The following is a 23,624-nucleotide window of genomic DNA, read 5'->3' on the forward strand; positions in this document are numbered from 1 at the left end:
GTATTCAACACGCCTGCTAAATTCTCGTCACAGCACTCAGAGACGAGCACATGAGCCTATCAGGATAGTTACGTCTGTCCTCTGCCAAACAAATGTCATTCGGGGACGGTCCCAGTTTTGCAACAGCTCTTGGATCGGAAAGTCTGAGTAGGTTGGCCATATTGCACAAGACAATTTTAAAAAGAGCTCAGCTCCATGACAAGAGAAAAAATAAGTTAGAGAGAGAGAGCAGTAAACCCAAACATTGCACAACCTGCTTGTCACCGATACCCCCAGTTTAAATGATGCACTTTGAATCAATGTGCACCTTTCTGTAACTTGGCTAAAACAATTGTTTTTATTTTCTGCAGGCCTCTTCAAAGTTGCCCTGATATTTGCTCCTCGTATATTAAAAGCCTGCAATGATTGATTGAAAGGTGGCTGTCTATTTTACTTTGTAATCTGTTCCTGTTGTTGCTGTGGAAAGGGCAAGTGGGGAACGATACCGTTCCCTGAGACGGTCCAGGCCCCCATCAGGAAAGCAAAATAAAAACTTTGAATGCTCGGGATTGAGAAAGAAGTTAACGTTTGAGCTCGCCTGAGCAGTCACACACACTCACACGTTAACCCTTGTCTCTCTCTTTCTCTCTGTCTCCATACAAGATGCTGCCGGACCTGCCGCGAGGATTCCAGCATTTCTTTTAAAAATAAATGATTGAGGGGATGTTGGAAATCTGGAACAGAAAATGCTGCAATGCCTCAGCAGGTCTGGCAGCATCTGTGTGGAGAGAGAGAGAGCGAGAAGGGAGCTAACGTTTCCAGCCTGGATGATTGTATTCTTGTTCTGCCTTTCCATCGGATTTTTCATGATCTTCAAGGATGGACTTTGCAGCTGACCAATAGGAGTGGGCACCTCTCAATGAGGCGGGACTCTGGGGTTTGATTGGCAGGTGGGATGAAACCTCAGTCAGCTTCACTCCAGCAGAGCACTCACATGAGAATTTGGACAGTGCAACAAGTTCCTCCTGTGTAAATGTGGGGTCGGCGGGGGGGATTTTTTTGGGGGGTTTTATAAAGATCATTGAATATGGTGTGAGCAAGAAAAGGAAGCAGTGCTTCTGAGATCTGGATTGATATTTCCTGTCCTTTTTTAAAAAAAATGGCAACTAAAAGTTTGCAGGGAAAGTTATTAAACTACGAGAAGGAGCTGCCCACCACTTGCAGTTGCAAAAAGCAGTGCAACAGCTGTGGCCTCTTCCTGGGCTTCTTCGTCCTGTCGCTGTTCCTCCACCTGCTCACGCTGGCCTGTTACTTGGACCTTCGATCCGAGGTCAAACGGGAGCTGAGGCTGCAGAGCGGGAGCGAAGATTCAGCCCAGCACCTGGCGGATGGCCCCTATCTGCCCATGGACCCGAGCGAGCATGTGTTGGGAACACAATCTGCCGCCGCTGCCGCTGACCGGGTGAGTTGTGTGTGTGTGTGTGTGTGGTTGGGGGGGGGGGGGGGGGGGGGTTCGTGTGGAATGGCACACATTCCTGACACCGAGCGTTGGAAATGTTTCCACTGGTAACATTTTAGCGATGCCCTTCAAAATGTGCCTGTTTATTCCACCTCCCCCCCCCCCCCCCACCACCACGCCAACGAAACAATGTATTCCCAGCACTCCCGACATTGACAAAACCAAAGGGATTTGTTATTGAAATGTTATTTCAATCGAACCAGCGCTGTTTGCAAGCGATTATTTTATGCGGGGGCGCAATTGAAACTTGTGTGAACTGTCCCATGGGAATATATCCCTGAATGATTTATTTTGTCAGAGAAAAGTTTCTAAATGTTTTTGTTTTGCCATCTCTTGTGGAGTCTCTCCTCTGGCGTCCGCATCACTCATTTGTTTTTGACTTCGTGGCGTGTAGGTGCTCGATTTGCTCAATAACTATCGCTGACATGACATTGAAGAGCGCCTTTGCTGTAACCTAAGTTAATCGAGGGTCAGCAGAGTGAACCATCTTAAAGCATTCTCATTGAGCCCCCGCAGAGGAAGGCTTGACTTGGCAGTTACAGGAGTTCAGTGTGGAGAGTTTGAAAGGGTGAATGGGACTGAAATCGCACAGTAACTGGCGCCAGATTGAATAGCAGCCGTGATGAATTCCTGCCCCATCTTCCAAAGTTATGGCCCTCCGTGTGCTGTGTGCAACATCACTTTACTGAACCGCTGCACCCCCACACATCAGACATGGGCGATTGGCCCCAGGGTCGTGTGCAGAATTGCTAAGTCATCACGATTCTGATTGCTACCCAAAGATCGCTGCTGGGACGTGATCGACATGGAGCATGGTTGGGATCCAAGCTGGGATCTCAGACACTGTTAATGTAACACCATTTAAACGAGAGATCCAACTTGGTCGCCGCAACCCTCTGACACTCAATTATCGACTCGTGCAGTCAGATCTACGAACTAGGAGCAGGAGGAGGCCACTCGACCCCTCGAGTCTGCTCCCTCATTCAAGAAGATCATGGCTGATCTGATTGTGACCTCCACCCCACCCCACGTTCCTTCCCAATCCCATAACCTTTCACCCCCCTTGTTGATCAATAATATATCCACGTCTGCCTTAAAAATATGGGAAGACTCTGCTTCCCCGGCCTTTTGAGGAAGGATTCCAGAGACTCACCACCCTCTGAGAGAAAAACATTTCTCCCCATCCCCGTTTCAATAGAGCATTTTTAAACAGTGACTCCCTGGTTCTGGATTCTCTGACAGGAGGAAACATCCTCTCCACATCCACCCTGTCAATACCCCTCAGAATCTTAATGGTTTGGATCAAGTGGCCTCTTACTCTTCTAAAACTCTAGTGGATACTAACCCAACCTCTCCAACCTTTCCTCATAAGACTTAAAACATTTTTTTTTATAAATTTAGATTACCCAATTATTTTTTCCAATTAAGGGGCAATTTAGCGTGGCCAATCCACCTACTCTGCACATTTTTGGGTTGTGGGGGTGAAACCCACGCAGACACGGGGAGAATGTGCAAACTCCACACAGACAGTGACCCAGAGCCGGGATCGAACCTGGGACCTCAGTGCCGTGAGGCGGTTGTGCTAACCACTAGGCCGCCGTGCTGCCCCTCCTCATAAGACTTATATAGAATTTACAGTGCAGAAGGAGGCCATTCAGCCCATCAAGTCTGCAATGGCTCTTGGAAAGAGCACCCTACCCAAGCCCATACTTCCACCCTACCCAATAACCCCACCCAACATTAAGGGCAATTTGGACCCTAAGGGCAATTTAGCATGGCCAATCTACCTAACCTGCACGTCTTTGGACTGTGGGAGGAAACCGGAGCACTCGGAGGAAACCCACGCACACCCGGGGAGAACGTGCAGACTCCACACAGACAGTGACCCAAGCCGGGATTCGAACCTGGGACCCTGGAACTGTGAAGCATTTGTGCTATCCACAATGCTACAGTACTGCCCGTGACAACCTGCCCATTCATGGTATTAATCTGGTAAACCTCCTCTGAATTGTCCCCCAATGCATTTACATCTTTCCTTAAATAAAGAGACCCGAAACATGGCCTCTTTGGGAAGGGACTGCTACCATTTGTAGTTGTAGCTATTAGGATCAGGAGTCAGCCATTTGGCCCCTCACCCATTCAACACAATCATGCTCGGATGTCCAGCAAGATTTGGGATTCAAGGGAAAAAGAACCCGAAGCAAATTTTCACTGACACCTGAAGTTAGAGAGTGCAGTAAATGCAAAAGATAAATTCCGGGAAAAGATAAGTGAGAAGGCAAAGGGACTTAACCAACTCAAGGTTGAAAACCCCTCAGCAGTAATACTTAACATTTCTGTCCACAGTAACTGGCAGCAACCAGAGAGAGTAATCTTGGCACTGAAACCATCACATATAGGATTGTTAATAAAGTCTCTAATTAATTCAAGTTTTAGCGGTGTATAAAACATAATAAGCAAGACAGGTGCCAAAAATAAAACTGATTTTGTGCAGAAAATACCCAGGAAAATGCGGCACGCATTTAAATGGTTTCTTTTGAGGGTTGCATCATACAAAGCACATTAATCATTGAGGTTGGAAACAAAATCGTGATTTTTTTTTCGTTCATGGGATGTGGATCGGCCAACATTCAATTCCCAGCCCTATTTATTTATTGGCCACTTGCTGTTAAGGAAGGGAACCCATCAAAATCACTTCTCTCAATCCCTTTTTCCCAAAGCATTTCCCCCCCAAATATTTAACGTTCTATGAAAGAGCAGCCTATCTAAGGCCACATCTCCACCCATCCCCGTAACCCAGCAACCCCACCCAACCTTTTTGGACACTAAGGGCAATTTACGATGGCCAATCATCCTACCCTTGCAGATTTGTGCACCCAGATGTGTGCTAAATATGTACCGAGCTTTTAAATGAATCCGCCCTTACAATACTGATTAACTGATGGGACCGTACACATTATTATGTGTCGCAATTTCGCAGTAGTGGTGCTTTGTGTTCCTGTCGTTCCTGACTTTGGAGATCACTCCCAAGTTTTCGGAGCTATTAATTGCAGGAACCCACATCAGTGAGCATTGGGCCAGTGTTAATCCTACTCATATGTCGGAGCAAGATGTGTTCCGTGCCTGTGATAGCTTGCTAATTGTTTTGCTGGCACTTGCCACCGCAATTAGTCGTTGACAAGCTGCGACAGTGAATGCACAATAATTTTGGCGATCCAAAAATCACAAGCAACCACTGGAAATAAACGTTGTTTTAAATTGCATTTTCGATGTCCGTGAAAACAGTTCCCTAACTCTGCGTGTGGCTGAGTTATTGTGCACGCACTGTTGGCGCAAAGGCTGGTGTTTATTTAATTCGATTGGGCAGATAACGGATTCCCGCAGCTTTAACTTGCCGCAGGAAAGGTTATGGCGCTAGACATTAACATGGCTATTCCGTGAAGAAAGTAAATTACCCAGTGGCTAAAATTGGTCAATTTCACTGCACTGCTGGCGAGGTAGAACGATGAGGGAGATTCCAGATTAAAAATTAATCTGCCTTGATTTTCCTGTTGTCTTGAGGGGTGGGGTGGGGGGTGGAGGAGGTGTTTTATAATAGGGATTTTATAATCAGATCTGAATTCCTCCAGATAGGGAGGGGAAATGGCTGTCAAGTGATTCCATCTGCAAAACACACGCGTGGGTGTGACGGGAAGGTGGGACCACGGTCAGCTGCGATTTCTAACACGGTCACATTCAAACTCTGTTATTAATGAATGTTATTAATGAAACCTCATCCCAACAAGTCTTCAAGAAAGGGGTGAAAAAGAGCGTGAGAGGAGGGGGAAGTGCAATATGTGGTTCACCGACTAAGAGGGGATTAGATGAATGTTTAAAGAAACCAAAACACTGAACAAGATGTGTTTATTAGCTGAGCGAGGGAGCAAGCACGCAGTGTTGGGCAGCTGACCTTCTGGTCCTGTCGGTCAGCTCCATTCTGGATTGAAATGTTTCTACCCTGTGCTCCAGTCAAATTGTTCATACAGGAGGGATAGGTTAAATGCGAATCGGTACCCCGTTCACTCTGCGCTCAGGCCAGCATGGAGCACGGGCAAAAAGTTGATCAGGAGTAAAAGCTGAGCCAGTCTCAGAATGAAGTGGTCAGAGATGTGGGAAAAAAAACAGTTTTGTCACTCAAGTGATGGATATGCTACCCATTTATTCTCTTCATCCTCCCAGCACTAAAACAGATCATCTCGTCATTGAGTTCACTGGTGTTAAGTGAAATCTTGCTTTGCACAAATGTACTCAATTAGCCGTGAATCAATATGGGACCTCTTGGGGGCTGTAAACTCTGCCAAGGAAATGCAAGCTCTCTGATGTTTCTTTACATTGATGAGGGGTTCAAAGCCAAATAGAAGCCTGAAGGGAAACCACATTGTAAACATTTGTTGATGAGATATAGCGTTATTGCCATTGCTCGCCAACTGTGGCTGCCACTTCTAGGAACTGCTGTGAAATGTGTGGTAAATGTTGAAGTTGTAAAACTTATGGTGCATCTATAATGATGGGGATATGTGGGAAGTTTGGAAATTTTTGCGGTCCGAGAACTTTACAGCACTTCTACAGTTCAAATGGTCTTTCAGGGTACCAATACAGACCCGATGGGCTGAATGGGCCCTTTCTACATGGTAAAGAACCTTTAATTAACAGTAAATTGAATTTAAACTTTTTCAACAAAATGTAGTTTAGATTTTCATAGACAAAGCAAATGACATCAGCACCAACTTACAGTGCCTTTAATGTAGTAAAATGTCCTGTTCATATGAGCATTATCAAACAGAGTGTGACCCCGAGCCACATAGGAAGATGTTAGAACACAATCTCAATGGATCTTAAAGGAGAGAGAGAGGTTTCGGGAGTGTATGCTTGAATTTCGGTCTTTGCCAACGAAAGGCATGGTCACCAATCGTTGAAGTGATTAAAATCGAGAATGCATAAGGTGGTTAAAATTGGACAGACCAGTAACACATTGTTTAGCATTGTTGCTTCACAGAGTCAGGGACCCGGGTTTGATTCCTGGCTTGGGTCACTGTCTGTGCGGAGTCCACACGTTCTCCCCGTGTCTGTGTGGGTTCCCTCCTTTCAGTGAATTGGACATTCTGAACTCTCCCTCAGTTTACCCGAACAGGCACCGGGGTGTGGTGACTAAGGGATTTTTTACAGTAACTTCATTGCAGTGTTAAAGTAAGCCAACTTGTGACACTAATAAAGATTATTGTTATTAAATTGGAGCAGCACAGATATCTTGGAAAACTGGTTAGGGACAGGGAGGAGAGTAGCCAAGGAGAGGTTTTCCCTTGAATGCATAACAATAATCTTTATTAATGTCACAAGTAGGCTTACATTAACACTGCAATGAAGTTTCTGTGAAAATCCCCTATACTATTTGCTTCAACCACTCTCTGTGGTAGCGAGTTCCACAATCTTGCCGCACTGGTGATAACGCCTCGAACAGTGCTGCACAGCCTGAACATTGCACTGGAGTGAAATATTGATTGGATTTTGTACTGAACGATATCTACGGCTCAGGCAACTTCCGTAAAACGGATTATCTACTCCTTATTGCAGTGCTGTATGTGTGAGCTTGTGTGCAAACTGGCTGGTTGCGTTTCTTAATTGGCTGTGAGGTGCTTTTGGAGAGGCAGGGGAGAGGCGAGGGTGAGGGGAGGGGGGGAGATGGTGGGGACTGGGGGGGGGGGGGAGAGCGGGGACGGTGGATGGAGGAATGGATTGATGGAATGGTGAGATGAGGAGTGGGGAAAGATGTGAACAGGAGGGTTGGGCGGAGTGGGGAACGGGTGGGGGAGGTGGGGGAGGGGGGGGGGGGGGGTGTGTGTGCGTGGCAGCCAATTGCGCTCAATTCCATTCTCGCCCATGTACCAATACATGCTTTCATCAAGGATTGCTGGATAGCACTCCGGAATGGGAATCCTGGCCGATTTAGTTTTACTACCCCGGGATAGGGAAAAAAAACAATCCATTCTTATTGTGGCCATTTAACTCTCCAGTACGTGGATTTCTCATCTGGCATCTTTCCAGTCAACGTGACATGGCAGCTGACAGACCTAACCTGCTGAGCAATGTTTCAAAGCTGTGGCTGGGTAAAACCTGGCTACTTACATGAGGGAAATAAATTTGTCAACGTGATCAAAAACAACAGTTCCTCAGATTATTTGGAGCACTCTCCAGTGTTAGATGTTCCAATGGTGCAGATTAGAACGCCAATGCATTGCAGCCGAAAGTGGTGAGATTTATGTTCGCAACACATTATTGTCTTTCCTTCCCTGTGCTTTTATCTGCAGTCAATCAGTCACATCGTGTGCTTCCCCCGGTACGTACCGGCTTCAGCACAGTATTTTGTTGCCTTTGGCACTACATTGAGGGAAAGGCAGACAATTACTTTTGTAAAACAAACCCCAGTGGGAACAAGAAGTGACAGGGAAGATTGGTTCATTTCCTGCTCAGCAGTGAGTTTGCCAGCCTCACAAAGAAGAAAAAGCTTCTATTCTGTGTATTTTTATGAAAGAAAAGATGTGCCTGTTTGGAGAGCCAAGCCTGTCTCCTTGGTAATTGAGGTATCAATGAAACATTAAGTAAAGACTAGTGGATACAAAAGGGTGTGAAACAATACACAGTACCCTCAGGGGGGTCAGATGATGCCTGAAACTAAAATAGTGGCTCCGAACTGTCACTTAAATGCTGAAATGGACTATTGAGTAATTGTGCTGTGTAATCCAGGTTGCCATAACCATGATCTGTTGCAACATAATCATAACTTAGTTTAAGCAAGACATTTATTGTAGAACGGGTAATACAATAACACATTCTTCACCTTGCTGCATCCTTACTTGTGCTCAGTCTTAGGATACAAACTGTGGGTCTTCTTGCTTTCATCACTCTTTCATTACCCTTAGATGAGGCACGGTAGCACAGCGGTTAGCACTACTGCTTCACAGCGTCAGGGTCCCAGGTTCGATTCCCGGCTTGGGTCACTGTCTAGGTAGAGTCTGCACGTTCCCCCAGTGTCCATGTGGGTTTCCTCTGGGCACTCCGGTTTCCTCCCACAAGTCCCAAAAGACGTGCTTGTTAGGTGAATTGGACATTCTGAATTCTCCCTCAGTGGACCCAAACAGGCGACTGTGTGGCGACTGGGGGATTTTCACAGTAACTTCATTGCAGTGTTAATGTAAGCCTACTTGTGACACTAATAAAGATTATTATTATGTCAAGCTTTGTCTTAATTTATAATAATCTTTATTAGTGTCACAGGTAGACTTACATTAACACTGCAATGAAGTGACAGTGAAAATCTAATGACGATTGCTTATCTTTACTCCCACTCATTTCAACTAGTTGGTGATTTGCACTGAGTGCTGATCTTTCACTTCAGTTTCTTATTTGGCAGACTGTATAGGAGGTAGGGAATCAGCAATAGCAAAGCAAAATGCTTCTTTCTGATTAACTGAAATCTTAAATGTTCTCCCTTCACAGATGCTACGTGACCTTCTTAATATTTCAGCATTTTTTGTTAGCTCTGCAAAATATTTGCATTTATATAATGCTTCAAAAAATCAAGATGGCCCCCAAACACTTTTAAAGATTGTCCCATTACCATTTTTCTGTCAGTCTTTGGTTTCATCTTATAGTGAAATCGCATTGAAACTGGTCCTCTTCCAATTAAAAAAAACAACTTTTTATTCTCTTTTTTCACATTTTCTCCCAAATTTACACCCACCAACAACAAACAATAAACAGTAACAAATATGTCAATCCCCATATCAATAACAACGATCCCATCCTCCCACCAAACCCCAAACATTAGCCCGCATGTTCACACAAACAAATGACAAAAAGGAATCAGGAATCACCCATAGTCACCATCAACACACACCGCTCCCCTCCCCCCAACCCTCCCACCCACCCCCCAACTAATGTTCCATGTTATCCAGTTCTTGAAAGTGCATAACGAATAATGCCCATGAATTGTGGAACCCCTCCATCCTTCCCCTCAGTTCAAACATAACCTTCTCAAGAGTCAAGAATTCCAACAAGTCCCCCCTGCCACGCCAGGGCACAGGGTGGAGAGGCTGCTCTCCATCCCATCAGGATCCGCTTTCGGGTGATCAACAAGGTGAATGCTACAACATCTGCCTCTGCACCCGTTTCCAACCCTGGCTGGTCGGACACCCCGAATATGGCCACCCGGGGCCCCGGGTCCAGTTTCACGTGCACTACTTTAGAAATTACCCTAAAAAACTTCTTCCAGTAATCCTCTAGCTTTGGACAGGACAAAAACATATGAACGTGATTAGTGGGGCACCCCCCGCAACGTTCACACACATCTTCTACTCCTTCAAAGAATCGGCTCATCCTCGCCCTCGTGAGGTGCGCTCTGTATACCACCTTCAGCTGTACCAGCCCCAACCTCACGCACGAGTTGGAGGCATTCATTCTCCGGAGCACCTCACACCAGAACCCCTCATCCATATCCTCTCCCAACTCTTCCTCCCATTTTGCTTTGATCCCTTCCAGTATTGCCTTCTCCTCTTCCAAAACAGCTCCGTAAACCGCTGACACTACCCCCTTCTCCAGTCCCCCTGTCGTCAGCACCTCCTCCAGCAATGTGGAGGCCGGCTCCACCGGGAAGCCCTGCATCTCCTTTCTGGCAAAATCTCGAACCTGCATGTATCTAAACATTTCCCCCTGCTCCAGCCCATTCTTCGCTTCCAGCTCCTTCAGCCCTCCAAACTGACCCCTAAGAAACAAATCTTTTAGTGCCTTAATCCCCTGCTCCTCCCATTTCCAAAAATTTCCATCCCATCTCCCTGGCTCAAATCTGTGGTTCCCCCTTGACCCTGCCCCAACCCGAAGTGTTGGCCCTCTTCCAATTGATAAGTTCTACTTTAAATTGTTCCTTGTTTTTCTCCATCACTTATCAAAACTTTATGATACAATGATCACTTTTTTAAAATAAACATTTTATTGAGGTATGTATGGTTTTATAACAACAGAAGAAACAATATACATACAAATATTAACATAGTGCAAAAGCCGTCCTCGCTCACAGGTCCCACCTTTTCTAACACCCTACTCTAAATTAAATTAAACCACCCCCACTCCTTCTGCTGACGGTTAATTTTCCCCAAAGAAGTTGACGAACGGCTGCCACCTCCGGACGAACCTCTCAGGGCGAACTTGATTTTCTCCAGACAGAGAAAGCTAGCCATGTCAGTTAGCCAGGTCTCTGACTTTGGGGCTTTGAGTCCCTTCAAGCTAATAATATCTGTCTCCAGGCTACCAGGGAAGCAAAGGCCAGAACGTCTGCCTCTTTCTCCTGGACTCTTCCGACACTCCGAAAATTGCCACCTCTGGACTCGGTGCCACCCTTGTTTTTAACACCTTGGACTGACATCCGCAAACCCCTGCCAGAATCCCCTAAGCTTCGAGCATGCCAAGAACATATGGACATGGTTCACTGATCCTACCGCACACCTTGCGCACCTATCTTCTACCCCGAAGAACCTGCTCATCTGGGCCACTGTCATGTGGGCCCGGTGAAAGACCTTAAACTGTATCAGGCTGAGCCTTGCACATGTTGTGGACGCGTTGACTCTACTCAACGCGTCTGCCCAGAGACCATCCTCTATTTCTCCTCCTAACTCCTCTTCCCATTTGTGTTTCAGCTCCTCAATCTACATTTCCTCTGACCCCATGAGTTCCTTGTAAATGTCCGACACCCTCCCTTCTCCCACCCACATTCTGGAAACTACCCTGTCCTGTATTCCCCCTGATGGTGGGAGCAGAAATGTTGAGACCTGCCTGCGTAGGAAGTCCCACGCCTGCAGGTACTGAAACGGATTCCCTCCCGTCACAATGATCACTCTTACCCCAGTGTTTTACCAACAGACACCTGCTTCATTTGACCCACCTTGTTCCGCAGCACCAGAGGCAGAAAAGCTTCCTTCCCATTCCTTGGATTCAAAAAGGGTCAAGGAAGTTTCCCTAAACATAGTCAGAAATTCCCACTACTTCTGCCCTCCCACCCACCTTAGCCTTTTACTCTAACATTATCCCTGTTGATATTTGGGTCCTCCAGTATCACCACTCCATAGTTCTTGCACATCTTTATGATTTCCCTGTAGATTTTCTTCTCTATCTCGCTCCAGATTAATTGAAGGACTCAAATCACATTGGTGAATCTCCTTAGGAGGACATTGGCCCAGTCCTTTTTTTAAAGTGCAAACATTCTTTTTGAATATGTGACTCCTGCCCTGAGAATCTGAAGCCTTTCCTCCAAATGATACAAAAGTGATAACTTAACCCCTGTAGTCCAGGTAAGAGGCGAGATTACTCAAATTAGACCTGCTTTTGCTAGAATTTAGAAGGTTAAGGGTCATCTAATCGAGGTATTCAAGATATTAACCGGGAAAGTCAAGATAGATAAAGATAAACTATTTCCATTGGTTGGAGATTCTAAAACTAGGGGGCATAGTATAAAAATTAGGGTCAGACACTTCACGAGAGATGTTCGGAACCACTTCTACTCACAGAGTGGTAGAGCTTCGGAACTCTCATCCACAAACAGCAGTTGAAGTTACAACAGTTGTTAATTTTAAACCTGAGGTAGGTAGATTTTTGATAAGCAAAGATATTAAGGGATATGGGCCAAAGGTAGGTGTTTGGAGTTTAGGACACAGATCAGCCATGATCACATTGAATGGTGGGACAGGTACAAGGGGCTGAATAGCCTACTCGTGTTCCTATGTTCCTGCACCATGCCTCAAGTCACGCATTGATCCTCCCTCCATATCTACTTTTTCTACTCTCATCAGCACATGCCACTGGAATAATCCACAAATTACTACATTTGAGGTCCCACTTTTTAACTTACCCCCTCGCTCCTGAAAAAATGCAATACCTGAGCACTCTATTTCATTGATACCAACGTGTACCACGTCTTCTGACTCATTCCCTCCCCTCCGCTATATCAAAGCAAGTTGCTGTTCCTTAGGATCATGGTTTGAAAGAATACTGAGTGGGCACTTGAGAACAGTAACTGCGGAACTCAGCATTGGAGCTGAGAGTGCCAACATCATTTCTGTGATGCCCACACTATGTGGGACTCGCAACGGTGCTTGTCTGTTCCCCAATCTATAGAATCTCTTATATGGGTTGTATTTCTCCTCTTTGCTCTTACCTCCTAATCAGTCAAATGCCCATTGGCACCATATCCTAGACTGCTCTCCTTCAAGGCAGCACCACTCACAGCAGTCTCTAGGGCAGCACGGTAGCATTGTGGATAGCATAATTGCTTCACAGCTCCAGGGTCCTAGGTTCGATTCCGGCTTGGGTCACTGTCTGTGCGGAGTCTGCACATCCTCCCCGTGTGTGCGTGGGTTTCCTCCGGGTGCTCCAGTTTCCTCCCACAGTCCAAAGATGTGCAGGTTAGGTGGATTGGCAATGATAAATTGCCCTTAGTGTCCAAAATTGACCTTGGTGTCCAAAATTGCCCTTGGTGTTGGGTGGGGTTATGGAGATGGGGTGGGGGTGTTGACCTTGGGTAGGGTGCTCTTTCCAAGAGCCGTTGCAGACTCGATGGGCCGAATGGCCTCCTTCTGCACTGTAAATTCTATGGTAAATAATGCTCTGAAATACCCATGGAATATTCCTTCAAACCATGTGCCAAAAGAACAATGACATTTGCTTTGCACTTCTAATGTAGTAAAACATTCCAAGGTCCTTCACAAACATAATTTGACAACAAGCCACTTGCCTTGATATTAGGACAGGTGACCAAAGGCTTGCGCAAAGAGGGACGTTTAAAAAAAAAAACATTTAAAGGGAGAGAGGATTAGCGAATGAATACTAGAACTGGGGGCCTCGGCTCCAGAAGGCACGATCGCTAATTATGAAAATCAGGGAGGTGCAATAGGCTAGAATTAGAGGAGTGTATGGCTGGAGAGGTTTAGAGATGGAAACTTATGCAAAATGATGAACAAGTCCAAAAGTCAATTTAGACTTTTGGCCCTGTGCCTGCTCCCTTTTTGAAGTCCCACTTTGTGAACATAATTTCTGATCTCCATGGAAGCCAATAATGTAAAAGAACCCAATTTCCAAAATGTCCTCAACCTAAAATAAAAAGGTCACTGTTTAAAATTTCGTCTTTAATTCCCAAACAATATGAACACAAGTGAAAGATCAATTGGCAGGCAAATTCTACTCAGGAGAGAATTTGAAATTACACTTTAAATACGCCTATACAACTAAGATAGATCTCTACCGATTTACTGGTAGCTCCTTTAGCACATATATCAATCATCTCCTTCCATCAAATGCTGTGATGTCCCTTTGACCGCTTTGTTTGTGAGCTTTTCATCAGCCTCGTCAGGATCCAGTATCCCTCTCCTCGGTCTTCCGTCTGCCTTCCATTATTCAATGTCTTCCTGAACCTCCTTGCCCCTCTGCCTGAAATCATAAGCATCACCCTTCCCCCTGCTCCTTGCACAGCCCTCCTTCCACATTGCCCCCCTTGTCTTCATCAGCCCTCCCATTGCACTCCACCCCCTGTCGGACTTTCGACCTTTGTCGCGGTGGTTGCATGAGTCCTGCAGCACAATTCTGTCCAAACGCCAGTATGTGGCACCAGGACTAAGGAGACCCCTGTGACCCCTATCCCCAGGCACAGTACTGATCTGAGATAGTGACACAAGCGGGTTGTAGCCATCTAAGATGGACACTGGGCTACAAAATGGAGAACTGCTAAGGCTGCAGGGAAAAACAGTCTTAGTGAGGACAAGCAGCTTGCAGAAGACTGTTTTGCATTCTTCACGTACAGAAACCAGTTTCTGGCCAGGTGCAGAGTTTCAGCCAAAGGTGCAAATGGGAAACAGATCTGCATAGTAATGAGGTGATCCAGATCCAGACCCCGCACAATAGAAACATTTCAGTATCAATGGATACTTTTCCGTAGACGCCCAGACAGAATGGCGCCAAAGCAACCAACACAAAGAGCCGTAGGGACCGCCCCACCCATCGAGGAACGACCCTCAGATTGGGGAGTTTGGAAGATATCGATTGGGAGAGACCCAATCGATACCTGGCAGGTGAAAGAACCGCCCCAAGGGGGCACGGACTTCTAGGACCTATAAGAGTAGGTCCCGCACATGGTTCGGTCTGTTGTTTTGCTCCAGCCCAGACCTGTTACATCGCATCCTGACTCCAGTTTCATCACCGGCCGTTGAGCCTCAGCCATCGAACTGTAAGTGCCAAAACAACGATCGCTACGTGATCCAGACCTTGCTAGATCTTGACAACTTTGCGAATCAGAAAGTTGCAGACCAAGAACGGGAAGAAGGCCTTGTTCCCTGACCTTGCCTGTTCCTGTCTAGATAAGTATTTAGTTGTTTAGTATTAGAAGTAAGTTAGTCTCTTTAGCGTATGCATGTGTATTTATTATATTTGTTATAATAAATACCAATCGTTTGGACTTACTAATCGGTGTACGGATTTATTACTTTGAACCTGACCTTGATATACTTGTGACGGTGTCTCAATACGGCACCTGGCGACTCTGAGCATAATTACACATACAGAGCCATAGTAGTGTTAAGCACACGGCCTTTAAACGGAGGCGTGTTAATCACACTCCAGTAAAACGAGCAACAGGGTCCATGGGTCCAGCAGCACGGTGATGTCTGTGAAGACTAGCTTGGCATGGAGCTGGAAGCAGGAACTGATCCGCCCTGGCGAAGTGGTGAACAACACAGCACCACGGCAATGTTGCACACACTCCAAAGTTTCTTGTGAATTGAGGACTGCCTTGCGCATGCCACCCTTTCGCAATCGGATTTCAGACCAACATAATTTCATGCTTGTGGGGTGCACGATTGAAGGGCCTGACAGAATGCCGGTGGGTAGTTATTTAATAAGCATTCATGAGATGCAAATAACATTCAGGCCATCATTGGGAGAATTGATACTGCTAGAGTCTCCCCTTCCATTAGTCACCAAACCTGCCGCCAGTGAGTTGGGAGAATTTCACCCAAAGGCTTTAAAACTACCAGTGCCAACAACAGATTGCAAGCTCTATATTTCATCACAATATTTGGAGCATGGACTGCTGACTGTGATATTTTGCTGATGATATTCAGGCCCTATTTAGGTGACTAGTCCACAATTTGATGGCATATTGTTGGGAGGCCATACACGCATTCAAAATTATCATTGACCTAAGGCAGCAAGCACTTCTAGTTAATTGCCAAAAGAAAGCCACACATTTCCCGAGAGGACAACAAACTAGAGGATAATATAGCAGAATAAAAGCCTTGTTTTAATAGGGCGTACTCATGCTTTATTGAAACTGGAATAGCCATTCTCCTAATTTAATTTCTTGCCTCAAAAGTGAGGAAAGAGTAATATTTGTGAACATTTTGCAGGTAGATAGACCATGAGACAAGACTTGAAGGTCTGTCGACAGCAAGGTTGCTGAGTGACATAGTCCCTGATCTCTGACTTGGGAACCCTCAATAAACATAATGGATTCTGAAGTGAATGTGCAAGTGTTTGGTATCTAAGCATTGGCATTCCTCACAATGCTGCTCCCAAATCAGAAGAGAAATGAGAAACACTGGTTGGACTACTTGAAGATTTGTTCCTGCAATTATTCTTCGGTTCAATCATGATGAAACATTAATTGCGTGGCAATAAAATTCAAGTTCAACAAAAGACTTAAAAAGCTGGCCAATGTTTGCACCTTGCACAATTTTAATAATAGCTGGGCTTTACATATGTGTTATTAACTTTTGCTCTTTTCTCGTCTGGTTTAGTGATTGACTGGAGAGCAGAAGTTGCAGACATGAATTAAATGAAAATGAAAATGGCTTATTGTCACGAGTAGGCTTCAATGAAGTTACTGTGAAAAGCCCCTAGTCGCCACATTCCGGCGCCTGTCCGGGGAGGCTGGTACGGGAATCGAACCCTGCTGCTGGCCTGCTTGGTCTGCTTTAAAAGCCAGCGATTTAGCCGAGTGAGCTAAACCAACCCCTCTAATGTCAGTGAATTCGCATGGAAAAGGTTGCTGTCTGTCGACATTATGAATAACACTATTTCTGAGTGCAGCTGCCAACAATATATTGTCTCCGTCACATATATTGTCTACCTCTAGCTCTACCACTGTCACATTGACCTTCACTGTTCTTGTCCCATCCTGTCCGCTGCTGGCACTCTCATGCTTTTGTCACCTTCAAACAATATTCTATCATCCCTGGCCACCCATCCTTCAGAGTCTGTAAATTCAGCTCCTACAATTCTCTGCAGCTTATATCCAACCTTGCAACAAGGCTCACCCGCCCTCTATTCTGTCCCTTGCTGGTCTACATTGAATTATATATTCTCACTTTGTTTGAAATCCCTCCATGCTTTGTTCAATCTCCTTGCCTATAACCTCCTCCAATTCTACTAACGCCCACCCCAGTAATCGCTGATCCCTTGACTCAGCCTTTTAGCTCAACATCCTCAATTCCCTTTAGGGAGTTAATTCCCATGCTCTGGATTGTCAATTCCTAACTCTGTCCACCATTTCACCTTTAACAACAACCTTAAAACCCAGATTTTAAACCTTTTATTTTATACCATTTTCCTATGTTAAAGGTGCTATATAAGTACACATGGCTAGGATTTAATGTGGACGGCGGGTTGGAGAACTGTCGGGTGCCCTGCGTCATTTAATCTGGGAGGCCCGATGCTGTTCCGAGGTAATCGGGCACCTCGAACCCACAGAAAACCCAACCCCTGGAAGTTGCTCGTTATTCAGAGGCTGACAGTCTCCATTCTCAGCAGCGCCACCGGGAGCAGTGGCTACTGATGGTACTGCAGTGAGGCTCATATTAAGTATCAAAGATGTTCCCACAGATGGAGGTAAATGGTGGCAGGGTGGAGGTTGCGGGGAAGGGTTGCTGGGAAATGGTAGGGGTATGGAGGAAGAGTCAAAATCAAGGACAGGCTGTGGCTTCCTGTGGCAGGAACCCTCTTCCCAAAGCCAGTTTGTTTGATCGGCCACAATGCGCACATGAATGAAAGACCCGGCCCACCCTGCTTGCAGGCCACTGGCAAACCCGATGGAGTTTGCTGGACTGCTCACTTAGATGGTGAGTCCCCATTCGAATAGCAGTAGTCAGGGAGGTGAAGCTCTTAAGTGACCACTTAAATACCTCAATTAGCCTCCGGGAGGGAATGTTACCTGCAAATATTCCCGCCCAGGGCTTGATTGGAGGGAGGTGGGATTTGCACCCTGCATCCTCCCAACACATGCCTCCAATCTCAAGTGAGGGGGAGAGGGGTGTTGGGGAGGAGGGAGACCTTAAATTCCACCCTATGTCTTGATTCTTTGTGCAAATTGGTTGCCATGTTTTTCTGAATTACTCATCAAAAGCACGTAAATGGATGGAAAGTGCTTTGGACACTGTGGTTGTGAAAAGCATTATAGAAATGCAGATCTTTCAAAGTGGAAAACTCGCCAAGGCTCCTTCGGTAGTGCATTCCAAATCCACAAACTCTATTGCCTGAAAGAACACAGTTTGCAAGGTGGGAAACACCCCAACCTGTAAGTTCCCCTCCAGGTCATACAGCATCCGGGTTTGGAAGTACATCGCTGTTCATTTGTCAGCGTTCGCTCAAAATCTCTGAATTCCATCGGCACTGTAGCTGCACGTGCACCGCATGGACTGCTGTAGTTCAGGAAGGTGGCTCTAATTACCCCTATGGTTCCCAACTTTTTCTATTTGGCTGGACGTCTGTTTCTTAAATCTGTGCTCCACTGAAGGAACTGCCATCTTTTTATAGATCGACAACTGCCAGACTTGGAACAACTGCCATACTGCTGTGAAGGGTGGGTGGCTATGTTAGAATCATCAAATTTACAAAGCAGAAGGAGGCTATTCAGCCCATCGAGTCTGCACCGGCCCTTGGAAAGAGCACCCGACCTAAGCCCACGCCTCCACCCTATCCCCGTAACCCAGTAACCCAACTAACCTTTTTGGACACTAAGGGCAATTTAGCAAGGCCAATCCACCTAACCTGCACATCTTTTGGACTGCGGGAGGAAACCGGAGCACCCGGAGGAAACCCGCGCACACACGGGGAGAACGTGCAGACTCCACGCAGCCAGTGACCCAAGCCGGGAATCAAACCTGGGACCCTGGAGCTGCGAAGCAACTGTGCTAACCACTGTGCTATTGTGCTGCCCTTTAATTCAGAGATGTGCAGCTTTCAATGCAATGCAAAATAACGTTTTTGAACCCATTTACACACACGGCCGGTGCTGGCAAGGCCAACATTCATTGGCCATCTCTGAATTCCCTTGAGAAGGTGGCAGTGAACCATACCTCTGGCACGCTGCCGTCCACCTGGTGTAGGGGCACCCACGGTGGTGTTTGGGAGGGAGTTCTGAATCATGACCCCGCAGCAGTGGAGGAGTGCCGATGTATTTTTAAGTCAGGATGGTGTATGTTTTGGAGGGTAATTTGGAAGTGAGGGTGGTTCCAAAGCACCTCTGCTGCCCTTTAAGTGTGAGAGGTCACGGGTTTGTGATGTGCCGTTGTAGAAACCTGGCGGATTCATGCATTGCACCTTTTCATGTAAAAATAAAAATGCAGCTGTGATGTGTGGATGTGGTGGAGGGAGTGAGTGTTTAAGGTGCTCGGTGGGGATGCCAGTGGTGCATTGTCCTGGATGATGTTTACCTTGCATAGTCTCGGCAGAATGCAGGAGGGGGCCACCAAAGCAATCAGCAGTGTGAATAGATGGAAAGCAGACAAGACAAAAGCGACTGAAGTGGAGAGTGTGACTGGAACACATTAGTATTTTTGTCTGAACAAAGATTACTGAAGGGAAAATCTATTGTGCTGAATTGGCATGTAATTTCCAAGTGCTGCACAAAGGGAGATATCTGCAACTCAGGGTCTCGGGAACATTTTATCACCTTTTATGCTTTGAAATTACTGCTTGGAAGTTACTTGAGCAAAATTTTGTTTGGAGCATCGAACGTCCCCACCCCCACTGAAACTCCGCTCCAATAACCGGAATAAAACGTGCTGCTTGTTACAATCACAATACTGCCCTTTGGTGGCGCAGGACTTTTAAACACCAATGTTCATTTTAATCTGGTTTGGATTTTCAATGAGACGACAACAATGTTAAGTGATTGAGGTGCAGATAAGTAACACTGTTGGTTAGCTCAGTTGGCTGGCCGGTTGGTTCGTGACATGGAGGAACGCCATCAGTGTGTGTTCAATTCCCATATCAACTGAAGTTATTCATGAACCTTCTCAACCTTGCCCCTCGTCTGAGGTGGCCCCCTCCTGCATTCAGTGTCACTCCTGTTCATGTACCATTTATGGTTGAAATGGTTAGCGACTAAATTACTTTCTCAGATCCCAATACAAATCATGCAAATTGAAAGGTGGAAGAAGCGACTTTTTCAAAGATCTAAATTTATAGCTGACCTAATGTGCACTTGATGTGATGTTATGCTGCATAATGTTATAGCGGGGTTGTCCTTCAGTGAGGTTGCTTTATATTGAGAAAATAGGGTGTATATTTCTGCAATTGTCTTTATAATAATAACCTTTTATTGTCACAAGTATGAAGTTACTGTGAAAAGCCCCTAGTCATCACATTCTGGCACCTGTTCAGGTAAGCTAGTACAGGAATTGATCCCGTGCTGCTGGCCTTGTGCTGCATTACAGGCCAGCTGTCAAGCCCACTAAGCTAAACCGGCCTTTGTTTGTTTTCACTGGAGTAAGGTGATATCTGGAATCCAAACACATTGGCATTTGCTTATCAGGCCATGTTACCCTCTTATTCAAGTAAGTCTCTCCAAGGAACAATGTCTGTGTGCCTGTTACAGGTCTCCTGAAGGTCTCTTATCAAAGTTTAAGCAGCCTTCTGACCTTCCCTGTCGAAGTTTACACACAGTATAAACCTTTAGTACTTTAGATTAGTACAAAAATAGGGCAGCACGTGGCGCTGTGGTTAGCACTGGGTCTATGGCGCTGAGGACCCAGGTTCGAATCTCGGCCCTGGGTCACTGACGGTGTGGAGTTTGCGCATTCTCCCCGTGTCTGCGCTGGTTTCACCCCCACAACTCAAAGATGTGCAGGTTAGGTGGCTTGACCACACTAAATTGGCCCTTAATTGGAAAGAAAAATAATTAGGTACTCTAAATTAAAAAAAAAGATGAGTACGAAAATGCCATAATTTTTGCAACAAAGTACTGCGAGTTGTTATTTTCAAATTTACTACAGAGTCGGCATTTCATTAAGCTGATTGCTGAACTGGATCCTTTGTCGGGATTTCAAAATTGGAGCATCTGGTGATGAAATTTAATTTTTGTCTTGCTAATCTTGGATATCTGAATATAGATTTCAAAAAGTTTAAAGTGGGTGTGCGCCAGACTAATTCACTGGCAAATGGCCACAGACGTTCTGCGGCTTCTTGAATTGAAGGCACTATCTACCAATCATCCAGAAAACACAAAACTCTACAGAGCACTTGGATGAATGCTGCAACCAAAGGTGTAATGTTTAACTATTCAGGCTGAAGAATCGTTAATAAGAAGCATAGAGTCAGGAAGTACAAATCAGAACAGTCAATTCAAGGTTAATCAAGAACAGAAAGCAAATTAAGAAAGAAGATTGGATTGAGAGTGATAAGAAACAAAGAGGTTTAAGCAATATGATATGTATATATATTTTTTTAAATCTCCAACAATAATTAACATGAAGGAATGAGACTGCACACTTGCAAATGTTATTCTACAATGTCAGAGTGGATGTTTGGCAGTAATTAAAACTTCATTGATTTTTTTTATTCATGGAATGAAGGAAATGGTGGTATTTATTTCCCACCCCTAGTTACCCTTGAGAAGGTGATGGGATACTGCCTTCCTGAACCATTACTGCGTTGTAATGAAGGGAGCTCGAGGATTTTGACCAATGATGGTAAAGTAATGGTGATAGACTTCCAAATTGGGATGGTGTTTATGGGTACTTGTACCTAAAGAGACAAACCCTAACATTGTTTGACAAGACGGGATTTGTATAGGGCAGGCAACTCGAGGCTAATGTTTGAAGGCTTTTGAATGTTATTATGATGCCCTCAGAAGGAGAGGAGGTGGAGGTGGTGGTAGCGATGGATGCGGAGAAGGCTTTTGATCGGGTGGAGAGGAATTACCTGTGGGAGGCGCTGGGAAGGTTTGGGTTTGTTGAGGTGTTTATTGACAGGGTGCGGTTGCTCTATCAGGCACCAGTAGCGAGTGTGCATACGAACCGGCTGAGGGTGGGGTATTTTAAACTACACCGAGGGACGAGGCAAGGGTGCCCCCTCTCCCCGTTACTGTTTGGTCTGGCCATAGAGCCATTGGCCATGGCGTTAAGAGCCTCCAGGAACTGGAAAGGGCTGGTTCAGGGGAGGGGGGTGGAGCACCGGGTCTCACTTTGTCTTTCAGTGCCTCCCTATCTTCGTCCCGAGGGCCTTTTTCAAGCGGGTGAATAAGGTTATTGCAGGTTTTGTGCTCCAGTGTTGCTGGAGCACAGTCAGGGGGAGGGTGGGTTGGCGCTGCCGAATGTCTGCAATTTCTCCTGGGCGGCTCATATAGGAAGTGGGTAGTGGGGGAGGAGTCGGTATGGGAGCGGATGAAGATGGCATCATGCAAAGACACAAGTTTGGGAGGCACCTCTTCCTTTCTCGTCGGCCCGATACTATACAAGTCCGGTGGTGGTGGCGGCTCTGAGAATCTGGGGGCAGTGGAGGAGATATAAGAGAGTGGAGGGAGCATCGGTTTGGACCCCGATTTGTAATAATCACCGATTTGTATGGGGTAGGCTAGATGTTGGGTTCCGGAGATTGCAAAGGGCAGAAATTAGAAGGTTGGTGGATCTATTTATAGATGGGAGCTTTCCCAGCTTGAAAGCTGTGGAGGAGAAATTTGAAATGCCAGCAGGGAACGGGTTTAGGTATTTGCAGGTGCGAGACTTCCTGAGAAAGCAGGTGCCGGCCTTTCCACTGCCGCTGCCAGGGGGGATACAGGATAGAGTAGTCTCCAGTACTTGGGTGGGAGAGGGGAAGATTTCAGATATTTACCAGGAGCTCTCGGAGGCAGAGGAAACTCTGATGGAGAAGCTTAAGGGCAAGTAGGAGAACGAGCTAGGAGGAGAGATAGAGGCGGGTCTATGGGCGGATGCCCTAAGCAGGGTTAATACCTCCTCATCATACGCCAGGCATAGCCTGATACAATTTAAGGTAGTCCACCGGGCACACATGACAGTGGCTAGGATGAGCACGTTTTTTGGGGTAGAGGACAGGTGTGCGAGGTGCGCGGGAAGCCCAGCAAATCATCTCCACATGTTTTGGGCATGCCCGAAGCTTAGAGGGTATTGGCAGGGTTTTGCTAAGGCAATGTCCACGGTACTAAAAACACGGGTGGTGCCGAGTCCAGAGGTGGCGATCTTTGGAGTATTGGAAGAGCCGGGAGTTCAGGAGGCGAAAAAGGCCGACGTCTTGGCCTTTGCCTCCCTAGTAGCCCGGAGACGGATCTTATTAATGTGGAGGGACTCAAAGCCTCCGGTGTAGAGACCTGGGTTAGTGACATGGCTGGGTTTCTCAGTCTCGAGAAGATGAAGTCACCTTAAGAGGGTCAATGGTCGGGTTCTCTGGGAAAATTAATATGTTAGCACCTACTGTATTCCAAGGGTGGGGGGGGGGGGGGGGGGGGCGCTGGATTGTTGTTTTATGGTTGGGGTCTGTGAAGATTAGGATGGGGGGGGAAATGTTTATTATACCATGTCGATGTCATTGTTCATGTTATTATGATAAACACTTTCAAATACCTCAATAAAAAATATTTTTTTAAAAAATGACAGTAATGGTGAAGATGGTGGATGAGATCAGTCTTTTCTGGCTGCAGATTAAGTTTCAGTCAAATCTGTTGTTGGGAGGAAAACCACTTGCATTTACCTACCATCTGTCCCAAGGTGCCTGACAGGAGCAATACCAAACAAAATTTGGCTCGAATAGTGATATTAAGAGA

At 46.0% G+C, this 23,624-nt stretch overlaps 1 protein-coding gene across 3 annotated transcripts in view; it reads left to right on the top strand.

Annotated features, from left to right (window-relative positions):
• The first annotated feature begins 981 nt into the window (after positions 1–981).
• eda (ectodysplasin A) overlaps positions 982–23,624 on the top strand; it is a 303,914-nt gene continuing 281,271 nt past the window's right edge. For all 3 annotated transcript variants that reach the window (XM_038776069.1, XM_038776071.1, XM_038776072.1), the window contains exon 1: positions 982–1,441. In XM_038776069.1, the coding sequence (XP_038631997.1) occupies positions 1,139–1,441 (303 nt within the window). In that variant the 5' untranslated portion in view covers positions 982–1,138. The remainder of the gene's footprint in view (positions 1,442–23,624) is intronic.

Source organism: Scyliorhinus canicula, chromosome 17 (assembly GCF_902713615.1).
Source record: "Scyliorhinus canicula chromosome 17, sScyCan1.1, whole genome shotgun sequence".
Taxonomy (NCBI): Eukaryota; Metazoa; Chordata; class Chondrichthyes; order Carcharhiniformes; family Scyliorhinidae; genus Scyliorhinus; species Scyliorhinus canicula.